Source organism: Erithacus rubecula (assembly GCF_903797595.1).
Source record: "Erithacus rubecula genome assembly, chromosome: 11".
In the NCBI taxonomy this organism is placed as follows: domain Eukaryota; kingdom Metazoa; phylum Chordata; class Aves; order Passeriformes; family Muscicapidae; genus Erithacus; species Erithacus rubecula.
The window spans coordinates 2,519,962-2,547,127 of NC_136663.1; the positions used below are offsets into that span (position 1 = coordinate 2,519,962).

Here is a 27,166-nt window from a genome sequence, read left to right on the forward strand (position 1 = left end):
GCCAAGGAATCTTCCTTTAAATCCCAGAGAGGGATTTTCAGGGATTTTGGCATTTTTTCTTGAAACAACAGACAATTCAGAGTTTATTCTGCACTGGGGAAATGTTGGGTTAAAACCACTACTGCTCTGAGTTTTATTCCCTTCCCTGCAGGCTGAGTTTTATCTGAGATCCCCCTTTGCACTCTGGATTAACAAATCCCAGGCTTGGGAGCTCCTGGAGAGATTTTTTTTTTTTGTCAAGATCCCTCTCTAGAAAGGAATTTTTGGACGTGCTGGTCCTAATATTTGAAATAATACCTACTGTGAGTGTGGATGAAAATGGGAAGTGCCACAGATTTATGGGACAATGACAAAAAGCTGCCAAGAGCTTTGGTGAACAGAGGATCCCCAGGAGGGCTGCAGACACTTCCAGTCTCTCCAAGGATTGGCAGAGGATAATTTTGGTTTCTGCTTCCATTTTTCAGAGTCCATTTATTCAGAAATAACAGCAGCATGGAATATCTAAAGGAAATTGCATGTGAAGTTAGCACCTCGTGGATTTTTTCCCCTGCAAAGAGGAAATAAACAGAATTTGTTCACATCTTTACTCTCCCACTTAGCTCATCATTAGGAGAAATCTGTGGGAAAGAATGTACATTCTGAGGTGTGGAATTTCTTTTGTTAAATAGTAAATACTTCCCAGATTATTAAGTGATAGGGGAGATTGAAAATGTCACTCAGAGGAGCTCTTGTGCTGCTGCTGAAGGCAATGACAAGATTTTAATTAACTGAAAGTCACCCAATGATCAAGAAGTGGGAGTGCTGTGTCATTCCCAGAGATAAATGGATAGAGAATTTTTATGGAATGGAGGCAGTTGTGTTTGTGGATAAAATTGTGATTTGGTTTGCAATAATCATTTTTGCAACCAGAATTCTACCTGCAGTGAGAGCTCCAGGGTCAAGATCTTTTTAAAAGCAGAGATGGGGAAAATTCTAACTGTGCTCATCACTGTAGCACTGAAAATGAGACATGAAATTGGATGAAGATTTGGATAAAAATATGCTGAAAAATAAAATAGGGGCTTTTTTTCCCCTCTGCAGTTATAACTCTTAATTAAAAAATAAAATAATTAAAATATATTTGCTTTAGGTCATGAAAAATGAGGCATGGTTAGGGTTATTTAATGACTGATGTAACTTCTGCTAATAGTACCTATAAAATTTATATCTCTGTAATTAGAGAGTGAGAAAAGTTTAATATTTCAGAAGTATCTCTGGATGTATCATTTCAGCTGATTCTCACAGTCCTGAATAAGGTCCTTTGAATTACTTTCTAAACAATTCTGGATAAATGATCAGTCACATCTTTTGTTGCTTTTTCTGGGTTGAAACCTTAATTTTCTCACATGTGAGATGATAAAATCAGATCAGCATTAAAATGCAGTTGAAATGTAACAATTTTGTAAGGAAAGGTGCTGCACAGGCTGTGCTGGAGAGAGGCTGATGAGGTGATTAAACATCCTGCAAGGAGGAATTTCATTTGGAAGATTGAGAGCTGTGGTGAGAACTCCTCTCTGCCTACACACTTTTACCACTTCTCACTCGAACTGAAGATTTATAAAGGGTTTATAAATTTAAAAAATTAACCCCAGCACTCCCAGACTTACAATTTTCACATGTGGTTCTATTAATAGTGGATAAAAATTAACTCCTGCAACCAGGGCATGCATTAAAATAGAACAGAGTTGGAAAGATCAGGAGCTGGTGCACTTTTCCAGGCAAATATATGGATTTGCAAGGAATAGATGGATAATTTGCAGTACAATGATGATTTAGTACAATAATAATTTCCTGGCTAGCTCTAGATCTTTGAAAAGAATGCCAGTGTTTTTAAAAAGTGAATAATGTAATGACCAAATTCAATAAATTACAGGAATTAAACTCTTTTTTTTTTTTTTTTTCTCCTGCTTCTCCCCAAACCACCACGTGTCCAAAGCCTCCCCAGCCCTGCACTTCTTACAGCATGCCTGGAAGCCTTAGTTAATCTCACCTGCAATCCAATTAAAAGCCTCTCAAAACTCTGCACCTGCACTAATTGTAGATTCACATCACTGCTTTGCAGTCATTAAGTCCACGAGTTAAAGTTTTGATGAGTGCAGCTAATCTGGTTTATCAACAAAGTGCTGCAAGGTTCCCGTGCTAAACCAGGAGAATCAGCAGGGGTCAGGCAGGAATTATCTTGTCTGGCCAAGCATTTCAAAATGGCTAATTATGTTTGTGCATGAAAGTTGGACCTAAAACAGCTGAAATCTGAGGGAAAAGCTTTGGAACTTTTTACTGGAAATAACTGATTTGGCTGAGGTGTTGGTTTAGATCAGAAAGTTCTGTCAGTGTTTTATTCTTCAGCAAAAACAAAGATCCTGGGGTTGTGTTTTCAAATTTCAGCAGGTAAAATCCCCATCTCCATGCTGCTGGGCCCATATTTCTATGGATGTCTGTGTGCATGGATGGATATTCCCCAAGAAACACACAAAGAGGTCCTCCCACCTCATAGAATAAAGATTGTTAAATATTAACCCTGCTGCCAAATTCCTGTTGTAGATCCCAAAGCTGCAGTATCCAAACTTCAATATTTCACCAGATATTTTTTTGTTAAGAAGTTTCTTTATGCTCATCCAGCTGCAATAGAAAACCCACCTAGATCTGTAGATGAGGATAAATAAAACCAGAGCATGGAGAAACACAGAAACACTTGTCATTCAGCCAGGAACTTTTATTTTTTTCCCTAAAGGATTCTTGCACCCATTTCACCTGGAGCAAAGGCAGGGAGAAAGGAGGCAGCTGGTAGCAGCAGAGAGCCTCCAAGGCTGAGCCAAACCTGCCCTGCTCATTCCTCACCCAGCTCTGAATCACTGTCAGATTCCTCAACTTATTTGGCAGTTCAGGGGGAGGAATTTTTGGCTGGAGTTATTGGAACAGAGACTCTGGGATATTTAGTGCCTCAGTGGATGGTGTTAAACCTTCCATGGTTGATCACTCTGGGGCAGATGCTCTTGTGTGAGGTCTTTTCATTCATTTCCCCCTTACTTTTTGGGTTATTTTCACACCTTATTTTTTATCACTCCCATCTTCTGCCACCCTTCCTTCCTTCCTTCCTTCCTTCCTTCCTTCCTTCCTTCCTTCCTTCCTTCCTTCCTTCCTTCCTTCCTTCCTTCCTTCCTTCCTTCCTCCTTCCTTCCTTCCTTCCTTCCCTTCTGCTTCCTTCCTTCCTTCCTTCCTTCCTTCCTTCTTCCTTCCTTCCTTCCTTCCTTCCTTCCTTCCTTCCTTCCTTCTCTTCCTTCCTTCCTTTCCTTTCCTTCCTTCCTTCCTTCCTTCCTCCTTCCTTCCTTCCTTCCTTCCCTTCCTTCCTTCCTTCCTTCCTCTTCCTTCCTTCCTTCTCTTCCTTCCTTCCTTCCTTCCTTCCTTCCTTCCTTCCTTCCTTCCTTCCTTCCTTCCTTCCTTCTTCCTTCCTCCTTCCTTCCTTCCTTCCTTCCTTCCTTCCTTCCTTCCTTCCTTCCTTCCTTTCCTCCTCCTTCCGTTCCTTCCTTCCTTCCTTCTTCCTTCCTTCCTTCCTTCCTTCCTTCCTTCCTTCCTTCCTTCCTTCCTTCCTTCCTTCCTTCCTGCTGCCTTCCTTCCTTCCTTCCTTCCTTCCTCCTTCCTTCCTTCCTTCCTTCCTTCCTTCCTTCCTTCCTTCCTTCCTTCCTTCCTTCTTCCTTTCCTTCCTTCCTTCCTTCCTTCCTTCCTTCCTTCCTTCCTTCCTTCCTTCCTTCCTTCCTTCCTTCCTTCCTTCCTTGCCGTCCTTTCCTTCCTTCCTTCCTTCCTTCCTTCCTTCCTTCCTTCCTTCCTTCCTTCCTTCCTTCCTTCCTTCCTTCCTTCCTTCCTTCCTTCCTTCCTTCCTTCCTTCCTTCATTCCTTCCTGTTTTTCTTCCTTTTCTTGCACTGTCCTTTTGTTGTTGGGACTTTTTGTTTGGTTGGTTTGTGTGAATTTTGGATTTTGTTCAGCTTTCTAATTTTTTTTTTTTTCCTTCCTCATTTATTTTCCTCTCCTTGTTTTCTGGGTTTTTTTGGAGTGTTTATTTTCTCATTTGTGAAATTCTCCCCTCCAGCAGAGGACAGTGACAGTGTTGAGGTCAGTGACAGCCCAGGCTGCTCTCCACTCTCTGGACACCCTGCAGGTGTAACTCAAGCACAATGATGTTTGTGATGTCTCCCTGAATAGCTCTGCTGATGGTGCAGAACTGGTGCTGAGCCAGGAGAAATGATAAAACATAATCAAGTCCCAGAAAACGAGGTTGTGGTGTTGATAGAGACAAATTTATATCCCTCCCTCCTCTGCATTATATTCAGATTAATCCATTTGGTATCTGTGTGTTATAGAAACCACTTGGTAATGATCTGGGATGGGAACATTAGAAGGACCTATTCTTTTATAAACTAATTTTCTCTCAAACCTTTTATTTCAAATAATAATTTTTTGTTTAAAAAAAAGAACAAACTTGAATTCCTTCTGTTGAAAAGACACCCTTCTGGCCCTGAGCTGGTGGAAATGAGCTGTCTCTCCATGAGGGTTTAACTGGGCACATATATCCATGTGTTTATAGAGCACAAATCTCTGCTCTATAAACAGACTGAGCCTCTACTGACCAAAGAAGGCCAAACCCCAGCCCTGCACTTCAACAGAAATTTCCCTTTTTTGGTGTGACAATATCAGGGTGACAGCCAAGGTTTGGGATGGCAAAGCCTGAACTGCCATTCCAAAAACCAAAGCTGGGAGGGGTAAAAGGCTTTGAGGGGATACAGGTTGTGAGGGTAATATCTGCAGCTGGGAGGAAGCCTGGAAATTTTGGGAGGGCCTAAATTGTGTTAGAGATTATTTTAGACTCTGCTGAAAACCAGAAATCTTCAACATTGGTTGGTCCAGCTTTGCAGACCGAGCCTGGATCAGGCACCATGAACATCCCAACTCCTCCTGAGTTTGGCACTCCAGCAGGAGAACAGGTTGGATTTCACACAAATAATTCTTACCTTTCATCTAACAAAAATTTCTTCAGACAAAACATTCAAAATGTGAAAAAAAAAAAAAAAAAAGGTGGGTTTAATTGCTGGGAAATGTCTGACTTAGTCTTCCAATGCCAATATCTAAAATAAGTGTGAAATATCTGTCATAAAACCTGGGAGATTATAAACCTAATGACAACTGGTTGAATGCCAACGTTTTTGTTGGCACTGCAGTTCATTTTGTTCTGATCTTTCATCAGCTCTGTGACTAAATTCAGAATTCTTGCTTTGGGTATCAGGGATAGTAAGAAAGAATCAACACATTTTCTCAGGTTTCACAGAGAAACCTGTGTTTCTTGGCTCTCAGGAGTGAAAATAAAGCATCAATTAACAACATTTCATCTTCAGAAAGGTCTCGGTGAGATATCCCTCTAATATATAATCATAATTTTCAGCAATCACAGTCTTTTTTTTTTTTTCACTCTTCATTACCTTAACCATTTACATACAAGTACTTCAGGCTTTCCTTGTTTTTTGTTTTTTCCAGATATGAACCATGAATGTATTGATTTCATTTGGATGATAAATGGAGAAATTATTTCCCAGCAGGTGAATAAATGCAAAGCTAACAAGTCACACCAAGAAAATCAGTAAAACCTTCAAAAAGTGGCTTAACCTTTGTTTTGCTCAAACAAAAACCACCTTTGCAACCAAATATTTTATAAGCTACTTCACCACCTTTCCAAAGGTTATTTTACATTTTAATTGGCTCAAATATTTTCCCCCTATTGATTAGGCTGATCAGATGGATCAGGAAATATTGCTGTGAATGGGATGGCTAAAGAAATAAATCTGCTTTGCTGGTGCTGTCACTGTGGCAGAGCAGCACCCATACCCATGAAGAACAGCACAAAAATAAAATGGGGAGTGCCAGAAGTGCTCAGGGATGGACAAAAAATTCAGCCCTCTGCATTTTATTTTCAGTATTACATCATTAGCCTGAAGAATATTTGATAAATACTATGCTAATCAATGTAATGGGCTAATTACCTGAGGTATGAACATGTAGTGCTACATAAAGAAGGGTTTTAAATCCCAAATCATTTCAAGTTTTGATCAGCATGTTCAAAACTGATCAGTGGTTTGTTTGTTTTTATTTTTTTTCTCTGTGCAGGTTTGACTGCAGCCTTTGAAAATCCTCTGCTAAAAGATGTTTTTCCATAATGTAGTCAGGGAAATAATTTTGTTCTCTTAGAAATAACTGGAAAGATGATAAGCCATCCTCTCTTGCAGAATTTGTCCTTCATTTATAAATAAATGCTTTCAGTGCAGGGATCCTGTGTGGTCAAACTGATTGCCAGGAAGAGAACACTCTCAGTTCATTATCTGGAGTTCTTCAGCTCAATCCAAGGAGGCATTTTGCAATCACTAGCACAGAAAATAGATGCACTGAGATGCTATTGCATTTACAGAAAGCTTCAGGATAATTTATTTACGAGATGGCTTGTTGCTCTTACATACTACTTACATTCATCAAATTCTTGGCATTTATTCTTCCCAGTTGGGCCAGTGAAAAGCAACCAATTAAGGTGGTGTTCAGGCAGAAAAAAATTCCAACCCCATCCAGAAGCAGGAAGAATTACCCATGGGTTTCTTTAGAAGTTTTTAATAGTTTCAGCTCGAGCAGGTGGACAGGAGTGTGGGAGGTGCCAGCTCACAGGGCAGGGAGCTCACCTGGCCATGGAAAAAAGTCCTTTGGGTCCTTCCCATCAACATCCCTCTGCAAGGATCCCATTCCCAGCCTTCCAACCAGGACATTTCTGGCCAGGTAACACTCCCCTGGCAGTTTTGGGGCTGGGAATCTGCTGACACAGAGACTGAGGCTCTCCTGCAGGTGTAAAAACCTGTCCCTGGTGGTCCAGTAAATCTGGGGTGGCCCTCAACCAGGAGGCAGCTGAGGGGACAAAAAAAAAAATCATAATTGGAGCTTGCCTCCATAGGAGGGACCATTCCTAAGGTGTCTGAGCTGGAAAGGTGTGAATTCATTATTTGTGAGTCCACAGTTCTTTACTCCTTGAAAAATGAGGAGTGTGGGAAAGCTTATTTCACTATAGTGCTTGATTTAGGCTTTCAATACACAGCTCAAATCCTCTCCTGCCATGGCTTGTCCTACAGATTTGGCCAGAAAAAAGCACTGATTCACACTTTTATAGCAGTCTTAAAACTTTTTGGACTAACAAGCAAATATTGCCTGGTGCCTCCAGCAAAGTTATTGTATCTTTATGTTTATGTCGATGAAATTATGTCTGAAACAAGGCTTGAGTGCGGTGGCGTTGCAGCTGAAGATTAAATCTGGTTGTGTTCTGCATGGCAATGCTGTAAAACTGTTATTTCTGTTAAAAATAAAAACAAAAAAAACTATCTCTCTCTAACAGATCACATTGTTTCTTTGAAGGGTGAATTTAAGCAGCGAGTATTTATAATAATATGTACATCATTAATCTCTAGCTTTTAATCTCTACAGTCCTACTTAACCCAGGGAAGCTTCAAAGGGTGTGGGTGCCTTATATTTTCTTTATTGAGAGAGGAGGTAAAATATAAATGAAAGATCTGAAATCAGAATTGTATCTGTAACATTTCCTTTTAATCTGTATAACATATTGTGCTGGTTTGAAAGCAAAACCAGTGAGAGACTCTAAGTCAGAAATACAATTTAACTGGGAAAAAAAGAGAAAAATAAAATACATGTATAGTACAGATTTTGAATACAACCTGACACCCCACTAGTTAGAGTGGTGTAGCAGTCCAGATGAAGTGGTCTTGTTGAAGTAGTGATTTTGTAGAACAGTCTGGTAGCTGCTGTCCTCTGGAAACCAGTGTAAAGAAGGTTCTTTGGTGTTCCAAATCTCAGTTTTTATCTGGGTAGGAGAGGCTTGGCTCCTGCCCTGGCTGGAGCATCTCCCAGTGGGATGATGGAATTTTATCAGTCATGCACTGGGACTCACTGGCCATGAACAGGAGATATCTCCTGGAGGGAGGATGGGCTGTGGGAAGATAAAGATGATTGCCCCAGCTGGTTTAACAATGGCCCATTAACAGGAGATATCTCCCACAGGGATAAGAGTCACTGGCACACCCAGTTTTTAACAATGGCCCATTAACAGGAGATATCTCCCACAGGAGTAAGAGTCACTGCCACACCCAGTTTTAAACAATGGCCCATTAACAGGAGATATCTCCTGGAGGGAGGATGGGCTGTGGGAAAGATAAAGGTGATTGCCCCAGCTGGTTTAAAGATGGCCCGTTAGCAGAGGATATCTCTCACAGTGATAAGGATGACTGCCCCACCTGCTTTTTAACAAATGGCCCATTAACAGAGGATATCTCTTACAGTGATAAGGATCCCTGCCCCAGCTGGTTTCAGCAGATGGTGATAGAAATACATAATTTTGGGCACATCTTTACATTGTAACCTAGGACACACATTTGGTGCTCGACATGTTGGGAAGCTACCTGGATATTTGCCTGATGAACAATTCTAGGGACACACTGGAAAGAGTAAACATATTAATTAGAGACTGCACAGCTCCTTCTTGCTGGTGTAATCATTAAATTGATTTTTCCAGTCTGACATGTAATTGTTCCAGCGATGGAATCCTGCTTTCCACTCTCGTTCTGCTTCATCAATATTTCCTGTAAAACATGAAATGGGTTACATTAATCTAAATTTGAATCTCTTTGTATGCTAATTGAAAAATAATTTTGATTATCAATGTCATCTGCTCCAAATACATTATGGAATGGTCTTTTGCTTCTTTTCTTAAACCTGGAATGACTGAAAATTCAGTGATTAGCATTTTGTCTTTACATCAGAAAGGAAGGAGTGCAAACATATCATTCTGGTAATAAATATACTTTGGATTTATATATATAATATACATTTTGGATAATTCTGTACATAAAAATCATAATTTCAAAGTATTTTTCCCTTTTTTCCCCCTCAAAATATTCCTTTGGTTCAATATACCCTGCATTGAATCCCACATACCCTGAAGAATAAATAATGCAAAATGAGAGAGATGCTTATAAAGATAAGGTGAAATCACAGCTCTGTTTAAGGCTGCAACAGAATTTCCATTGTTTTAACGGGTTTCAATGGATGTCCAGGATCTCGACTTGCCATAGAAAAAAAATCCCCAAGTTTAAAGCAGAAAGCTCACAAGTTTGGAGTAGGATACTGTCAAATGTGCACTATGTCCCCATAAGATCATCTTTTCTTTTCTTTTTCATATCCATCTTTAAAGCATTTGCCAAGTAATCCTGAGTCTCAATGAAATATTTATTGCCAAATTTGTTATAAGCATGGGAGCTGAGGGTGAGGATGAGAAGAGTCATAAAAATACAGCATTTATTTCACAGAGTTCCCAGAGTGTTTTATGGACAGGGATCCCTTCCTGCAGCCCCACGAGGTGTTTAATACCACGGAGAAAGGCAGTGGCCCTGCAGGAACACCACCAAAAATATGATAATACCTGCAGGCTCTATCAGCCTCTGATGCCCATCATTTTGTATCAGCTGTAGAGGTTAGGAAAAAGTTCAGGAACCATGGATGATCTGTGAATGCTTTATTCACCCTGTCCCACACTGGCACAGCTCACTTCCAGAAAAACTTGGGGATGCTGTTCCAAGGTAACAGCTCCATGGTTTGTTTATGCTCCTTTGGCTTTTATGTTCTTCTGCTGCAGCAGAGCCTCGGCCCTCTCCCTCCATAAATACACCCCTTCCCCCTTTTTTATTGCTCTGCAAGTATAACTGGTGATGTGAAAATGAAATACTTCTGTGTTTTACACATCGCTGGAGAAAATATTCGGGAGAGAGAGTTCACTGATTCTGAGATTTAGCTTGGAGAAGCATCCAGTAATTTGGTCGCTTATCTGCAGTTTAGCTCAACATTTCCAAACCTTTTTGGTCTGGAAATCCAGATGGCAATTTAATGAGACTTTGAAATGAGATTTACTTCTTGGTTCCAGCGAGACCAGAAATAAAACCAAGATACTTTATGTCCGGGAAGTCCTGTGCTTTTACATGCAGTCAAAAAGAAAATTGTGAAGAAAAAATATTGGAAAAAATGTCAATAAATTAACCACATCCTTCTCCCCCAGCTCAAAGTTGTAAATAAGCTTGGTTACAACAGAGATCAAAGGAAAGTTCAGATACTTTTAAATTTTTTTTCTGCAGGCCACAACTGCCATTAACTCAGAGATGATTTGGAAATGCTGGTAACAATAAAATCTCATTTTCATTGCTAAGCTATGCAGATAGAACTCAGAAACATGAAGACTAAACATGCTCAACATTCTGCTTTCCTGACACTAAGAACTCTCCTTTTCATTTATTTAATTTAAAGATGCAGTCAGGGTCTCAGGCAAAGCCAAATTTTTCACATTAATTCAAATAGATTGGTAATTTAGTGTATGAAGCAGTAGCAGTATTATTTAGAGAAAACTGCTTGAGCTGTGCTTCTCATTCTAGCCTTGATTTTGGGTGCTCAGTTTTATTTATTCAGGCAAAACTCTCCACTTATGAATTTAAAAAGGAATCTCAAAAACTTCTCTTCTTCAATTATTCAGGTGTAGAGGTGTTTAAAGTCTGCCCAAAGACATTGGAAAATCTCTACCATAGACACATCTTGAATTAAAAGTCACTATTCTGGAGTATAAATTATGGGGCTTTTCAGTCCTTTTTTAAAGATTATGGTGAACAAGTGAGCCAGCTAGAGAAAGAAGACATCAAAAAAATTCAGAGCAGCCACCATTATGAATCTAAAAGACAAAATGGGGATGGAAAACACTGAAACAAGAACTTGGATTCCCATTTGTTTGCTTTTCTTCCCCCCAGTGATAAGATCCAAATTGAAGTCACAAGTCAATGCATCCCATTATCACCAACATCATCAATCTCTGGGAGGCAACCACCCATGACTTAGATGAGCTGACAGCTGGGAGGCAGAAAATAAAAAGATTAGAGAGTCCAAGCTGACCCTTAATTAAAGCTCAGAGCCCTGGGTGGCTGCAGAGCCAGCTGACAGTGACAACAGGGAAATTTCTATGAGCCACTGGGGCAATCCCAAACTTTTCCTTAATTCCTGTTAGCCCCATGCAAAGCCCAGTGAGGCTGACAAGGAGAAAAGAGGAAATTTTGCAGGCAATGAATCAGTGCTCTGAAAGGTTCCAGTTTAACAGATCAAAATTTTAAAAAGGGATTTTTTTTTTATTATTCTTCAGCAACGCCAGCACAATCAGCTGGAATTTCCTCTCATTCCATCTATCCCTTGCTTTAATGGTGTTACAGCAAAGTTAAATTTATCACCATCCCATCCTTTGAACTGCTGGATGTGCCAATAAAGTGCTAATCTTGATGTTAACTGACAAAAATACATTTAGCATAGGGATAAAGGCCATATAGCTGTTAATTAATAAGGGATGACAAGTTGGAATTAATTTTTCAATCCTCAACAGCTCATGATTGCAGGTACCTGCAAGGTTCAGTACTAAAATAAAATACACAGGTTTATGCAGTAGATTCTTATAGTGAAAGTTTCTTCAAAAAAGCCCAGAAAAGAGGAAAAAATATATATATATATTGAATATTCTTTAACCACTCTTTCTGGATATCAAAGCTTAGTTAGCCACAGCAGTGTATTCATTTTCACGTTTTTAAGGGCTACAGAACCCTTTCTTTTGTTTTTTGTTTTTTTGGTTTTTTTTTTTAGTTCTTCCAGAAGTCATCAGAGCTCTCTGGGAGATGAATTATTCTAAGGGCTGTTATCTTTCCAATGGCATGGAATGAAATGTTGGAAAGAAATCAGATGGTTTAGGTACAGAAACTTCTTGCTCATAGGTGCAATGAGTAAAGTCTTTTTGGGAGGTGTGGTGGTAATGGTGAGGTTATTTGTGATTAATTCACATTTCTTCATGTATCCAGCTCTGTGGAAATTTAATTTAATTATGATGGTGATTTTTCTCTTTAGTCAATTTTAAAATATTCCAACAACCCTGAGTATTTATCTCTGTAAAATCCAGATACTGGTTGGAGTATCACAGCAAATAAAATAATTTTTGTTGCTCTTTGGTTAAGAAGTTGAACATTTCTCTCCTTCCACATTAAAAAAAAAAAATCTTTTCAGAGTGATTTTAAAAAGTAATGTATTTATATGACCAAGCTTGATTTCTTCATAGATGATACATGATGCAGTAATATCAAATAAAATAGGAAAATATGTATTAGGTACACTGAAATAGTAATGGAAGAGTAAATGGAAAGTTTGGCTGCCTGCAGTGTTCTACAATCAAGAGGAAACAGGCTGATATAAATAGGAAGGGCTTTAGATGCATTAAAGGTTGTGTTGAGGAGGTAAAGTCAAACACAGAGGCTTTTATAATTAACATATGATTGCTCTAAAAGCCACTTAAAAGTCACTTACTGTTTACTGTCCCTGCAGTGTGATCCTCTCAGCAGCTGCCAGCAGAAACCCTTCTGGTTTCACAATGGACTGGGGGTGCAGGGAATTGGGTAAAATCCGTGCAGGAATTGTGTCTGGTTGGAAATGAGAGCCCAGGTCTGATTGTCCAGTTTTTGTTATCAAGCTGGACACAAAACTACAGGTTGTGACTTGTGTCTTTGTTGATGGATTTATGAATTTAAACTGGAGGAGGAGACATTGAGAAACCTTCCAAAATCATGCAAACTACTCTAGAGTACCAGGGCATTATTTTAAAAATGCTGTTATTCTTGTGTTACTGTGAGAACCTTATTTTTTACTGATTATTTTCCTACCCCACAACCATAATAATTTTTTAAAAAATGTCCATATGCTGCTTGAGGAAAATGTGAATTATCTAACAGTAAAGATACATGTTTGTCATACATTTAACTGCCTCAGGGGACTTGTCTTACCCAGCCTGTGATGGGAACAGGCTGGTTCAGATCCAAGACACATTTGGAGTTGGCCTTTAAAGGCTTTAAAATCCCTCAGTGGGTGTTAAGGCTTGGGCTAGGAGAGGGTCAGGAATTAAGAAAGGGGTTACCAAGCACATCCATGGCAAATCCTGATCACTTGATGCTGAACAATCATAATTTCTGCAAAATAAGTTGTTTTGATTATCCTCTTTGGGTTCTGACTAGGATAGAATTCTGCTTTGCCTATCTGAACCCTACTTGAACTTGTAACAATGAGAACATAAAACTTCCTTACTTGTTCCCTGTCATCTTATATCACCTCATGTTAAAACAACCTTCTTTTCCTAAGAATATTTCATTAAAGGAGAAATGAGAGAACCTCAGAATAAGAGGAAACCTCTGCATTAATGGTGTGCACTGTCCTTTGGGCATAAAAGCAGAGAGAAAATGCAAAATAACATTTCAGTGAAAAGAATTATTGCAATATAAGCTATTATATCACGTTTGTACACAAGATTTTAAAGGGTTTTCTGTCAGAACTGGATAATATTGTATTGGGAACATAATGGAAATACTCTGCTTTTATTATTGCAATGTTTCAAGGACTGACAGATGACACAAAACAAGGCAGTGCCACTTGTTGACAACATTTTTGCCTCAGCTCTATATTTGGACCCAGACACGACGATTCTTCTCTTTTTGCTAAGAATACGCTCGTGAATTTCTTTTAATTAAATTATGTAAATTTATGTTGTGAGCTACCAAATGTGGCACAGTGATGCATTTATGTCTGCTGGCAGATCCTGAGTGTTGCTTCATCATCCCTCACCCCACAGGACCAGCTCTTCTCTCCCCCAGGATCTGCTCAGCTCTGATAATCTGCTCCCTCCTGCTCCACACGGGCTTAGTTAAGCTCAGCCCATTTCTAGGATCCACATTATCCCCTAGGGTTTCCCAGCCAGGTTAAAGGAATATGTAAAATAATTCAGTTCTCCTGGCTCAGCACAAAGTTGTCACAATCTTTGAAACCTCCCTGAAATCCACCCGTAATTGGGAACGCTGTGATTTTAAAATCACACAGTAGGCTTCATAAATTATTCATTTTACCTACTGATTCCACGTCTCTTGATTTAATTGAAAAGCATCTGTTGAATTGAGAGGGGATAAAAGTTGAGCCATAATACAGTCACAGACTCAAATGAGGAAGGAATAAATTATTTCAGAAGGAATCATCTGTGCACCATGACAGTTTACATATTTTTAAGGCTTATGTGTTTTTTAAGACGAGCACTCAAACTGAGTCTTAGAGAAAGATTTTAAATTACTAATTAACATCTTAAAAACGTATCTCATTTTTGAAACGAGACTTTCCCTCAGTCAAGCTGTGGAATGTGATTCCAGAGCTGCAAAATCACTTTATAAAATCAATTCCTTTTGAAACCCAGAGCACAGAGGCTTCATCTGTTGCTGGTCTTTGGTAAAACAGTGCCATCATTCTTCAACAAATTTGGGTCTTATTTGTTCAACTGACCTTAAAGTTTCAAACAATTATACTGTCCTTGGCAGTGAAATCTCATAAATCTGTTGTATACATGGCCAGAGACAAATCAATTCTGTTTTCTATAGGCAAATCCTGCAGCCTCTGGGTTGTGAGCAGTGACACTCCAGAAATAAAACACAGGGCTCTCACTTGAGCTGGAAACCAGAATCCCCTCTTGGCAGTGGCAGTGCACTTCATATCCTCAGGGGATCAGTTACATAAAATAGAATCCCATAAATAACAGATAATAAAAGCCAAATATAACATCCTGTAACATCCCACAGTTTATACAGAACATCTAAAGCCTCCAGAATTCCCAGTGCAAACTCTCCTTTAGCACTGATTTTCCTGCTCTCTCTCCAGCACCCAGGAGCCCTGGTGGCACCCCGACTCTTTCAGGGAGAACCAAACAACAGAGGTTTCAACACTCAGCATCTCACATTGTGGCTGCATCTGAATTTTTGGGACAGAAAAACTCCACATCACAAAGTCCTGGCTCTTGGTGTGTCCCCAGGTTTTTATCCTGGTACAAAAGAGGGTGGTGACCCCAAAGGCAGAAGCACAGGTCACATTCTGGGGTGCACCCTCAACATGGACAGTTTGATCCAACACCAAATTCACTTTTACCCAACTGAACAGCTCAGCTACAAACAGAAATGTAAAGATCTGAACTCAATTATCACATGAACATCCAGCAAATGACCCTTGCATAAAAGTTTTATTAAAAAAGCATCTAAAAGAGAATTTTTACCTGTCATTTCCACGACTTTGGGGAAAAAGTGTTTCCAGAATCGACACTGCCGAGCTCGTAGTTTTGTCAGAACCTCAGAACTGTTGGTGTTCAGTGTCAAATATTTTTGGTCAGTACTAGTGAAGATTGGCCATTTTTTTCCATTAGTCAGGGTCCCATCTGGAGCTCTAAATGAGAAAAAAAAAAAATATCACTTCATTTAGATTGAGAAACCATCTCAGCACACAATAAAGCGTGATTTGGGTTTATTTAATACTTGTTCATCTTAAGTGTGTTAAGTGTGGAATGGCTGATGTGTCCTTTTGGAAGCAACAGGAAAAAAGCCAGATAAACTTCATTTAACCTCATTTGAAGAAAAAAAATCATCTTTTGAGGTTTTCTGGGTTCATCAAAGGGAAAAATGTAATAAATTATCATGTTCAAACAACTTTTTGAATCTGGGGATTCTCACAGGAACAGTGAATTATTAGGGATGACTCTAGAACTAACCAGCCTGCCAGTCTGAGAGGTTGACTGGTTTGTGTTTTAGTTTGAATGCCTTTGATCCTTTCAGGTGAACAAACAGACTGGAATAAATGACTGGGATAAACATGCAAGTAAAGGTAGAAATAATGTCTGAACTGGGATAAGATCTGCATTGGGAGAGAGAACAATTATTCCTCATGAAGAAGGAGCTGTCATCCTGGAGGAGTGATTGGTCCTGTTTGTGGATGGCCAAATGGGAACAATCCGAAATCTTGTGGAAACTGGGAAGAGGTACAGAGGGCTTGATCCTTCATAAAACCAGCTCTGCATGTGAAAGGAGCACAGCTGTTGGTATTAAAAGAATTGTGATAAATATTTATAATACAACAGAATTCATAAGGCTCGAAGGACAGGCATCAGATTTCACCTCCAGAAATTATAGTATCTGTATGAGGGGGGAAAAATGGTTTAAATGTGTAGGAGAGCAACTAAATGGGCAGTGTTGCATTAGGGAACAAAAAAACAGAACATGAATTTTAGAAAAATTAGTAGATTTGTATTTTAAATAGTCACAGATCACCGTTAGCTCAGAAGAGGATAAGAATAAAAATTAAACACTTTATTTCAGTGCAAGCACAAGGAACCATTTTCTTTCCTAGAAGCTGATACCAAGGAATCTGGGATTTAGGGCAGAGCAAGAGTAAGTGATGATTCTTGGTGGGATAAATTATCTCTGAGCTGAGTTCATTTGGTTCTCTCTACTTTATTTTTCACCTTCCTGGAAGGCAGAAGCAAAGAGGAGTCCAGGGAGTGGAGCCCATTTGGGTTCTGCTTCCCAAGAGAGGGAGCAAGGCAAGAGGGTGGGAGCACTCAGAGCACAAGATGCTGATCAATATCTCATTTAATTCCCAATTAATCAACTTTTCAGCCCATGTTTTTGTGTTCTGGGGTTTTTGGCATTGGCAGCTTCAAGAACCAGTGTTGGAATAAGAGCTTCAGGCAGACATTTCCTGGACTGCTCCTTTCTTCACCGATTTTTCTTGCCTAATTCAGCTCTAGTTAACCCATGGCACCTTTTTTAAGAGCACATTTACTTGTGGCTCCTGAGAATGATGACTTAAGCAGAGCTGACTTGCACTTCAGCTCAAGATCAGGACACTAATGGTGCTGTCAGTATTCATTTAACAGCTTTTATGCTATGAAATAAATCATGACATCCCACATTATAATTTACAGGTGTGTGGGGGGATTACACAATGCCTCGATGGCTACAGATGTATTTTACTAAAAAATGATTGAAAGAACTGTCAGGTGAACACAGCACTTTGAAGCCCATGAATCTGCTGATTATGACAATCTCTGCATTTCTAGGAAGTTTACTGTTCAAAGAAATGCCCACTAATTTCCTTCTTGGCTTTATTATTGAAAATTTCCCAAGTTAAAAAGCAGCTCCCAGTCAGAGCAGAAGGGAGATCACAGGAGTATAATTTGGAACAAGTTATGATTATAACCTTGTTGTTCCCTCACAATTACTGTTCATTCCTTCTTACTAATAACTTCATGATGAGAATTGCAGTGCCCAGAATAGGCTGTAAAATTCCCTGTTCTTTGCACCAAATTCAAAGTCTAATAATATTCATGCAGAACAGTGAAAGTATGGTGGGAATATCTTCAGACAGGAATCCAGTTCCCTGCACAAATTTGTGGCTGCCCATTTAGGTCTGGATGAACAATCTTTGGTGATCAATTACAGAAACTTGTTTGTACTAAAAATAAACATGCCATTTGCATGGAAATCTCCATTCTATCATCTTTTATCAATTCCTTAAATCTCTGTTCTTTCACCTTCTGGTTGTATTTAATCATCATTGCTTTAGTAATTCCAGTTTGCCACTTCAGTGCTGGCATTGGGTCTGATGGTGTGTCCTGAAAAGGGTTTGGGCTGTGCATCTTCCAATATGATTTTATCTTATCAATTCACCTTTCTTGACAAGATTTATTCAGAGAAAGCCTTAATTTTGTTGGGAGAAAATGATCAAATGGTATGGCTTGGAAGGGAAGCTGGAAGATCCAACCTCCTGGAATGAGCAGGGACATCTTCAGCTCTACCAGGAATATGAGCTTCACTGAGGATCTTAGAAAGAATCTTTTTCCTTTTCCACCCTTTTTACCATTTGCAGGAGCAAGTCTTAAGGCAATGAAGAAATACAATCCTTTGAATTGCTCCCAGAAAAGAAATGCGAGACAGAAAAACAAAACAGAACAAAACAGAGCAAAACAAAAAACAAACTCAAGCCACCTGTGTTGAAACTCTGGTGTAAATAGAATTTGTCTCATTCCTGCAGTTATGTTTTTTCTCTTTGTATATGCCCTGAAATTACTGGCTGGATTCTCTGCTCTGCTAGTGGCACAGCAGCTCATTCATAGTAAATTATTTTGTTAAGATATGTCTTTAAGTGGAATTTTTTTAGTTGTACTTGTTGTTACTTAGATCATGTTCTTCCCCCTTTGGGTTTTTCCATCCACAATTGCCAATTACTTTTAGTTTTCAAGATTAATTTATAGCAATGTACTAAATTTGATAGAAGCATGAAGAGGGTTTTGGAAGAGCTCATTCACCAATTATTTCTCTGTATTTAATATTCATCTTCAGCAACTTCAGAAAGAGAAAGTTAATTTCATTCAAATGGAAAATGCAACATGACCAGAGCTCTGTTAATCATAATAAACATACATACATTACCATTCTCATTAATATGAGCAATATAGCCTGAGAAACAATAGCAGCTCACTGCATTTTTATTAATATTCACACAGCATTACCTTTACAAATGGTTTCTCATACAGATACACAAAAAAAAAAAAAAAAAAAGTAATTCATCATCTGAGTGGTTTTGGTAAACATTCAGGATATAAAGTACCTGGAAAATATTCCCTTTATTTTTGTGAGCAAGTTCTGAATCGCAGAGTGAAAACTCGCAGAGTGAAAACTCACAGAGTGAATTCCATTATTACCACAGAAGTTATTCTTTTGTAGTGTTAAGTTGCATTTTGAAGAAGTCCAGAATGGAAAATATTCTCTGCTAACCCTCCTGAAAACATGTTTAGATGCTTTAGGATTTACCTTTGTACAAGTGTCCTACAGTTGAGCTTGGACTGTCCCAAGCTTTCCCCATGCTCCTCTTTAGCTGCTCTGTTTGTGGCTTAGGTTGTGTGTTTCTCCAGAGGACAAGGAAAACAATCTCACATCTCAGTGCCCACTCAGATAAATCAAAATTAATGGTAATTCTGCTGCACCCTCCCTGTGTAGGAGGAATTGAAGTCCAGTGGAGACCTGTCCCTCCCAGTGTGGGTGGGTTGGCTTCACCCTGGGTGGAACTGCTGATGCTGATCTCCAGTTTGGCCTCTTTTCATTTAAAAGCTGGTTTAAAGGCAGGAGAGAGGGAGTGTGAATCCCTTGTATTGTTTTTTGTGATTCCAGGTGGCTGCTGGGCAGTTTCCATGGGATGGAGTTTTATGGAGTGCTACCATGGGCACAAGAAAACTGGGAGGGGGAATGGCCTGGGAGGAAATGCAACAGCAAAAATGACCCCAACTCCTGCAGATCTCCTGCTGCTGCAGTACAAAACCTCTGAGAATTATGGAAACAGCATCAAACCAGAAGGACAACCTAAAAGTTTCATCCCAAGGGTAGCTCTGGGAGCCAGAGCCACATCTGGTGGCTGGATGACCTTAAAAATCTAAACCAAAGAGGTGAAGCTTGCATAATTTATTTTTTTTTTCCCTCACATCTTTGTAGGAAACATTTGGCTGTTTTTCCTCTTTCCCACTTGGACAGGAGGCCACTCCTAATTAGCAGGAATGTTGATGATGAGCCCCAGGCTGTCCTGTGCTGCCCCAGCCCCACTCTGGAGGGATGGGAAGTGTTTGTGGCATTAGTCAGGCCAGCACAGCAGATGTCTCACATGATTCCTGAAGGCCAGGATGGGGGATATTTATATCTGTGCTCATTTTCCCCAGTGCAGCACACTGGCTGCCAGGTTAATCTCAATTTGGGGGGCTGGTGTGGTCCCTGGGGGGATGATGGGGTGGTGACAGCAAAAGGTTTTGTAAGGCTTTGCTTGGATGGCACCATGGATGTGAGAAAATAGTGACCAGTTTCTGAAAATACAAATAATTAAACATTTTACTTATAATTGATTTAAATTATCATATAATTTAAATTTTAAAAAAATATCTCATATAATTGTTCCTTAAAAAGTTGCTAACCCCCTGATTTTGTGGCATTTGAGCCATACTGAGATTCCCACAGTAAGGAAAAGAAAGGGCTGCTCTGATGAGCACTGAGTGTGAGGGATGTGCAGTCTCCAATCCTTCAAAGTCCCTTTTTAATCAGCTGCCTCTGGGAAGTTCATTACACCCTGCTGGGCTCAGTTCTCACTCCCAGATCACACACACCAGTCCATAATCCAGTGAGTGCAAAGTGTCCCTGAGCCAGAGTGAAGGAAACTGCTTTGCAAGTCCCAGCCTGGGTAAATATTATTCCTTCTGCTGATCCCTGAAGAAAGCAGCAGGATCCAGCTGGCAAAGTCCTTAACTGAGAGAAACTGGAGAAGAACCTTTGCAGCCAGCTTTCTTACACCTTCACAGCTAAATAAAGCTCAGGATATTCCTTCCAGATTCCAGCCTGGACACAGCAGCTGCCTGTTTAAATGCCTTTAACTATAAATTATCATGGCATGTGCTATTACAACCAATATCAGTTTCAGGAAATGAAGCAACAAGCTGTCATTCTTTTTTGTTGTTGTTGTTGTTATTTGTGCCCTTTGTTAAGATGTTTTTTTGTCTTGTGTTCTGCTCCAATGAGCTTTGTGGAGCACCCATTGAGTTGAAACAATTCTTGCTCGTGCATGTCATAAATCCCTGCTGTATACAAGGCAGGCCTCAAGGTGCTGGCCATAAATAATGGAACATTTGAGACTTTTAGATGCAGGATGTTCTGCCTCAGCTCTTTGCTGAGCATTCAGGAGCTGGGTGCTCCAAGCCCTGGTTCCTGGACAGAGAAATAATGAGTTTGAGCCAGAGCTAATGAGCCCTTCAACCCCTGCCTGCATTTCTGACCCTCTGAAATGTTCCAGCCAAGTTTGGGGCTCCTTCAGGACCCCCAAACTCCACACAGAGCATGGATGGGATGGGATTTCACCATACCAGGCTCTGTGTCAGAGCCACAGTGATGATTTCACATCTTCTCCAGGACTGGTGTGAATATTCACATTTCCTATTTACATCACTTTTGCACAGACATGAGAGGGGCAACCCTGCAGCTTAGTCCTTCTTGATGCTGAAAGAACAATTTTACCTTTATTTTTCCAATGTTCCTGTAAAATATTTTGTAAGATCCTTCTGCCCTTTTGTGTGGTATCAATTTCAGCTTTCAAGGGCCACTTTTCAAAGCTGTTATTTCTTAACAGTCCTGGCTGCAGGAAGAAATCAAATGGAACTATAGCTTTTAGTCTTAACTTGTTGGAGGGGGATATTTGGAAATGGAAGAAGGTCCTGAACCCCACAGAGACCTTGAAGGAGGAAGAACCATCCATAACAGGTAAGTAAAAGAATAAATAGACAGGAAGGCACATGGCACTTGCCCTTTTTGCCATCCTCTGAGGGTTTTTTATCTCCTCTGCAACCCCTCTTCCTCCTCATGACCTGGAAAAACACAAACTTTCACAGTGTTTTAACCAGAACTACTCCCTGGAACAAACCAGGGCTTCATCAGAAACAAAAAAGAGAGTGTGAAGGGAGAGAAAAATATTTTTATAGCCATAAAACTATTAATACAGTGTTTCAAATTCCCAGTGTCTTTGGTAAAATTTATCAGCCCAGCTGGTTTTGAGAAAGAGTAAATACTGTGCTCATGGATATTATTGCTGGTTCCATTCCTTCCTTTCTCTGCCATTAATAAAGTTCATCCCAGGCACTCAGAAATTGTTGGATAAATGAGTTCAGTGCTTTTCTTATCTCTAGAGACTAAATTTGCAATTGAGACTGGGTAGTTGATGCTATGCCAGGATATGATATTTGAGATTTGTTTTCAATGGAAATTGCCCTAATCATGATTTATTTTCAGGATGGATGCTCCACAGAGCCCTGCACCAACTAAAATCCTCTGGATTTGTCGTGTCCTGATGGATTTCATCACAGTGGCATTTTTCTTTATATTTTCTACTACTCTTTTATTTCTGTGAGTGGGAGGAAGTGCATGAGTCACAAACTTTCACGACCATGTAATCTAGGCCAAATTGAGCAGTCCTAAAAATGAAACTATTGGGTAGCTTTCAGAAGGGGGAATTTGTGTTACTGCTTCATCAGAAACAGAACCACTGCAGCTTCATGCTGGGGAATGTAAACAAGAAGATAGAGTGCTCTCCCAAACATAATAATAATAATAATAATAATAATAATAATAATAATAATAATAATAATAATAATATCATCATCATCATGATTTCTTATGGTATAAATTCATTGTAGGTTTGACATTGACAAGTGGAAGTTGAATATTACTTCCTTTGATAAAGAAATTTGAATTATGTCCCATTTTTGTAAATTCTGAGTCTCTGTTTTGAACTGCAGCGAAAGGGAATCTCCAAATACCAGCTTGGATTGAAGAGCCATGGAAGGGTTGCTCTTAGAAGAAACAATATGAAAAGAGAGGAAGAACCTCTTTGAAGTTATTTTCTTTCAAAATTGAGGGGGGTTTTTGTGGAAATTATGGTATGCAGATTATTTTATTACTAGGAAAAAAAACCTGGTAAACATCTGAGTATTTCCAGTTGTACAGAAAATTCACTTGGAAGATGCACCATGAATAAGATCCATGAGAGGCAGATGTTTAAAAGTTCATTACAATGAAAACTTCATTAGAATTTTAAAAATCACTGTGTTTAAACAGCTGATCCTGTAGGAAAAGGATCTCTTAGGTGCAAATTTGAGGCAATGCTCTTTAGGCTTTGCGTTTTATGAAATTAAGAAGTTCTCTTGTGTTCCTGCAAGGAAATGTAGAGGACACAGATGGTGGCCAGAGGTGTCTGGCAAAGCAGAGAATGGCATCTTTCAATCTTATATTTTTACAGAATTGTGCAACATCACCAACTGTGAGCACAGAATGTCCAATTTCTACCAACACTGCTTCATATTCTCGGGGGACAGAATCTCCCAAATCCCAGCACTGGATCTCTAACCACATTTCCCCACCACTGCCTCCTCCTGCAGCTGATTGAAAACAGAATTAAACACTTGAACACCACATTGTGCTCCTTTCAAAATGTGGTTTCAGGCAACCTCTGCTGCTCATTTTCTCTCCCCTCACCTTTGCCTCTTCCCTGGTACAGCCAAGCCCTGGCCTTGGGGAGTGAATTAAAACCTGCACTGAAAGGTTTCCATTCCTCCCATGAAACTTCTCTGCATCACTTCAGATTCGTGTTCCACCTGGAGAAATGGGGTTTGCAGACCTTTCAAACTTCCATTTCTGCCTTCTGCTGATGGAACAAGGACTGAGCTGCAGAACAGCAGCATGGAAGAAGAGAGGCCCTTCAAAAGGGGATTAACTGTGGGTGAGCATTAATTAGAATTTCTCGGTGCCTTTTGGAACCCTGTGTTTGCCTGCCTGTAAAATGCCTTCTCTCTGAAGTGCCTGGCTTTATATGTGAACCTGCCTCAGATACAGCTCATAAGTTCATATATGCCCTTCCTTCATTTCTCTCTTCTCACATTTGTTCTCCCTCTCAAATAGTTTGCAAGTCTTTCAGACATTTTCTGCTTTCATATTTCCATCTCTTTTTTTGTTCTTTCTTTGTGCATTTTTTTGGTCACCTGATGTCTTGCAGCAGTCACATTTCCCCCTCTTGCTTTTCCATTTTCCTTACTTCCCACCAAACACTAAATTGTTTCCATGCAGGCTTCTTACACCCACTCCCAAATTTGAGGGGCAATCACACCATGGTTTTATTTCACTATTGAAAGGTTTATTTCTCTTCATGCCTCTCCTTTTCCTTTACTGTCCAGTGCAGGCTCTTCAACCTATCTCAATTATGAGGAAAGGTAGAGCCACATCCAAGATCTGGATCCACAGAATAACTGAATTAGGCTGGAAAAGACCTCCAGGATCTTTAAGTCCAACTGCTGACCCAGCACTGCCAAGGCCACCACTGTCCCATGTCCCCAAGTGCCACATCCACGTGGATTTTAAATCCCTCAAGGGATGGGGACTGCACCACAGTCCTGGGCAGATTTTACCAGGGCAGGACACCCCTTTCCAGGAGAAATTTTTTCCTAATATTCAACCTAAACTTCCCTTGGTGCAACTTAAGACCAGTTCCACTTGTCCTGTTCCCTGGAGCAGATCCCAAATCCTCCCTCCTGTCGGGGAGTTTAGAGACACCAGGGTCCCCCTGATCCCCTTTGCTCCAAGATGAGAAAAGCTCCATTTCTCTCTCCATCCCCTCTCCAGCCCCTCAGATCTCCCTCTGTCCCAGGGCTCAGCATTTCACCTTGCCCAGCCCCACCATGGTTTTGATAAATGATAATTGAATTCAAACACTGCCAGTGCTCTCTTCCAGTCAATCCTCTGCATTTCAGCTCTAGGTTTTAGATTTATTCTCACTCAAAGACTCCAACAATATTTGGACATTTCCTTAATGGAAGTTCTCATCTCCTGTTTGGAAATAATGGTTTGACTCATTTGTTGGAGGGAGTAAAATCCATGTGGACAGAATTGTGTTTGCTGCACATACAGAAAGGAACGAGAAATCTTCTTGTAATCTGCAACATTTGTAATAACATCAAACCAATCTTAAAAATTTGTATCCCAGGCTTATTTTCAAAAGATATCTGAATCAAATACTCCTGTTTCCAGTTTTGGAATTCAATGACAGTTTGTTAGCTTGCAAGCTGGGGAGAGAGAGATTCCTGCCAAGGTGAGTCTCTGGTTACTGATATTTTCCATGATCCACTGTTTCCTATTATTTTGCTAAAAAGGTGTTTCCATTACTGTTCCTGAATATAACAAGGGATGTAAACTCTGGTAAAGAGGATGAGTCACTTTTAAGAACTCAAAGCTGAAGGTGGAAAAATAGGAGTAAATTTTCTTAATTTTTTTTCCCTTTATTTCAAGACCATAATTTCTGCAATTTCTTTGCACAGCTCAAAAAATTACTCCCAATGATTGAGAGAGCAAATATGTCCTTTTGGGCCAAAATAAAAACACTGATTTTCCTTAACATGGGGAAGAAACACTTTCCATATATATTTTTGTATTTTTGGGAACCTCTCTCCTGCTGTTTTTTTTTTTTTAAATCCAGAAATCTTTTCTTCTCAGGAAAAATCACTTGTTAAGATGAAAATTTAATTTTTCTGGAAGGATGTGAGGAGCAACAATCTCAGGGAAAGGCTCTTCTTGATCCTCCTGAGCTCTGACTCTGGAGTTTTTGAAGACCCTGTGAGCATCAAAGTGACTCCAACCCAAAAACTTTCCCCTACCCTGTGAACACGAGCGAGTCTCTGACAGAAATACAACCCACAGTAAATCCCTTCCCTTGAAATGGCTCAGAGGGACATAAAACTTCCAACTTCCTGAAGTATGGGGAAATTAAAAGTGGTTGGGGTTTTTTTATTTTTATTTTTTCCCAGTATATTCAGTCCTCCCCATACCCAGAGTATATAGGTCCCCAGTTCAAGTGCTGCCTGGACTCTATATGAGGCTGTTGGTTTTGTTCTCACTGCTCTGAAACTACTCTCTATAAACAGGTTGTGATAAGTTGGTAACAAAAAGCACTGAAATTTATTATGTGTCTAGCAGTGGAACATCAGGGAAAGGAAATAATAACCAGACAAAGTGCTTCACAGCTTTAGTGGGACAATCAAAGCCTCACAAATTCCCCTAAAACATAGGAGGGAATATTTCAAAGGCTTCACTTTATAGAAAAAGCTGCAAAGATTTGTTTCAGCAGTTGTAAAACTGGCATGGAGACAAGTTTTGCCCGTTTCCTTTTATCTGAAGCATTTTTCACAAAGCCTTAAAAAAAAATATTATCTTTGTGTGCTCTGTTATCTTCTGGAGTTTTCAGCTCATCTGATTTGTCTGGCTTGTGTCACTTTGCATGACTAAAGAGCACAAATAGAATGGATAGAGAAATGGAAAAGGCACCCACAGATTTGAGATCCCATCTAGTTTTTCAGGATAAATAAAATTTCCCCTTCCCAGAGCTGGCAGAGCATCCTGGTGTTTGGGATTTGTAGGAGCTGTTAGTGTGACCTGCCTGCTTTCAAAAGCTTCCTGAAGAATAACAAAAGTGTGGCAGAAAAAGGAACTTAAAAAAACCCCAGATTTATATATTTTCATGAGCGTGGCTTAAAAAATCAAATGTGCTGAGAAGAATTTAAGAGAAGGCCACTGAAAATTAACAATATTGCTAAAATAAATGTTATCTCACATAATCATAATCATAATTTGTCACTGTCTGATTTTCATGACACCACACTGCAGTTTTCTGCTGAATCCATCCTTTCCATCTCTCTTTGTCCAGGTGTGATGATACCTGGTATTTCATCAAATGATTTGGAGGCTATAAATTCATATTCAACTGCCAATACTCTTAAATGCAAGAATAAACTGAGGGGATCCCAGGTCAAGGTGAAGAGAGGAATTTAACCTCCAAGTGTAAAACAAGAACTTCGATTTTTGAATCTGTTCTTTCTTATAACCCAAATATTTTATTAGGTTTGATTTATTTAGACAGCAGGAGCAATAAGTCTCTTTTTTCCCTTGCTGGTAAAACAAGGATTTTTCAGGGTATGATAAAAATGTTGCTCTTCCAAGGCTTAAATATATGAAAAATAAAAGTATTTTATGGGATATCTTAATAGCACTAGGAGTGGCTGGGATATTTGGTCAACTTGCTTGATACCCAAATTCAGCCATGAAAAAGATTTTTTGAGCAGGATCTTCACTGAATATGTAAATACATGGCAGATTTTTAAATGTGACACGATTTTCTGGGATCCAGAAGAGAAATTGGAATCCAACAGCAGCACCAACTCAAGGCTCACAGCAGGAATGTGTGTTCCTGTCTCCTAATGAATCCTCTACATCTCCATTCCCTCTTTCCATTCAAAAATAGAAATGCCTACAATTTTCCAAGAAAAAGATTCAGTAATTACTGTTGTTTATTTTTTATCAGGATGTGAAATAGGAAGTGCCCAAAATTTGGGGAATTGCATCCACTCCTGCTGGGGATGGTGGCAAACCCCTGGGCTGGCTGTGTCCTTTTAGGAACTGAGAAATGCAGAAATCAAGGATTTCACACTCCTGGGATGCTTTGAAGGAGTCACTTTCTGTCCCTTGCATCTTTTCTTTTGTCCTTACATGACATTAAGGG

The 27,166-nt window shown here is 39.6% G+C and overlaps 1 protein-coding gene across 2 annotated transcripts in view; it reads right to left on the minus strand.

Moving 5' to 3' along the window:
- Positions 1–8,460: 8,460 nt before the first annotated feature.
- Positions 8,461–27,166, minus strand: part of BCHE (butyrylcholinesterase) — a 44,969-nt gene continuing 26,263 nt past the window's right edge. For both annotated transcript variants that reach the window (XM_079314748.1, XM_079314749.1), the window contains exons 3-4: positions 15,267–15,433; positions 8,461–8,709 (exon numbers count right to left, since the gene is read on the minus strand). In XM_079314748.1, the coding sequence (XP_079170874.1) occupies positions 8,588–8,709; positions 15,267–15,433 (289 nt within the window). In that variant the 3' untranslated portion in view covers positions 8,461–8,587. The remainder of the gene's footprint in view (positions 8,710–15,266; positions 15,434–27,166) is intronic.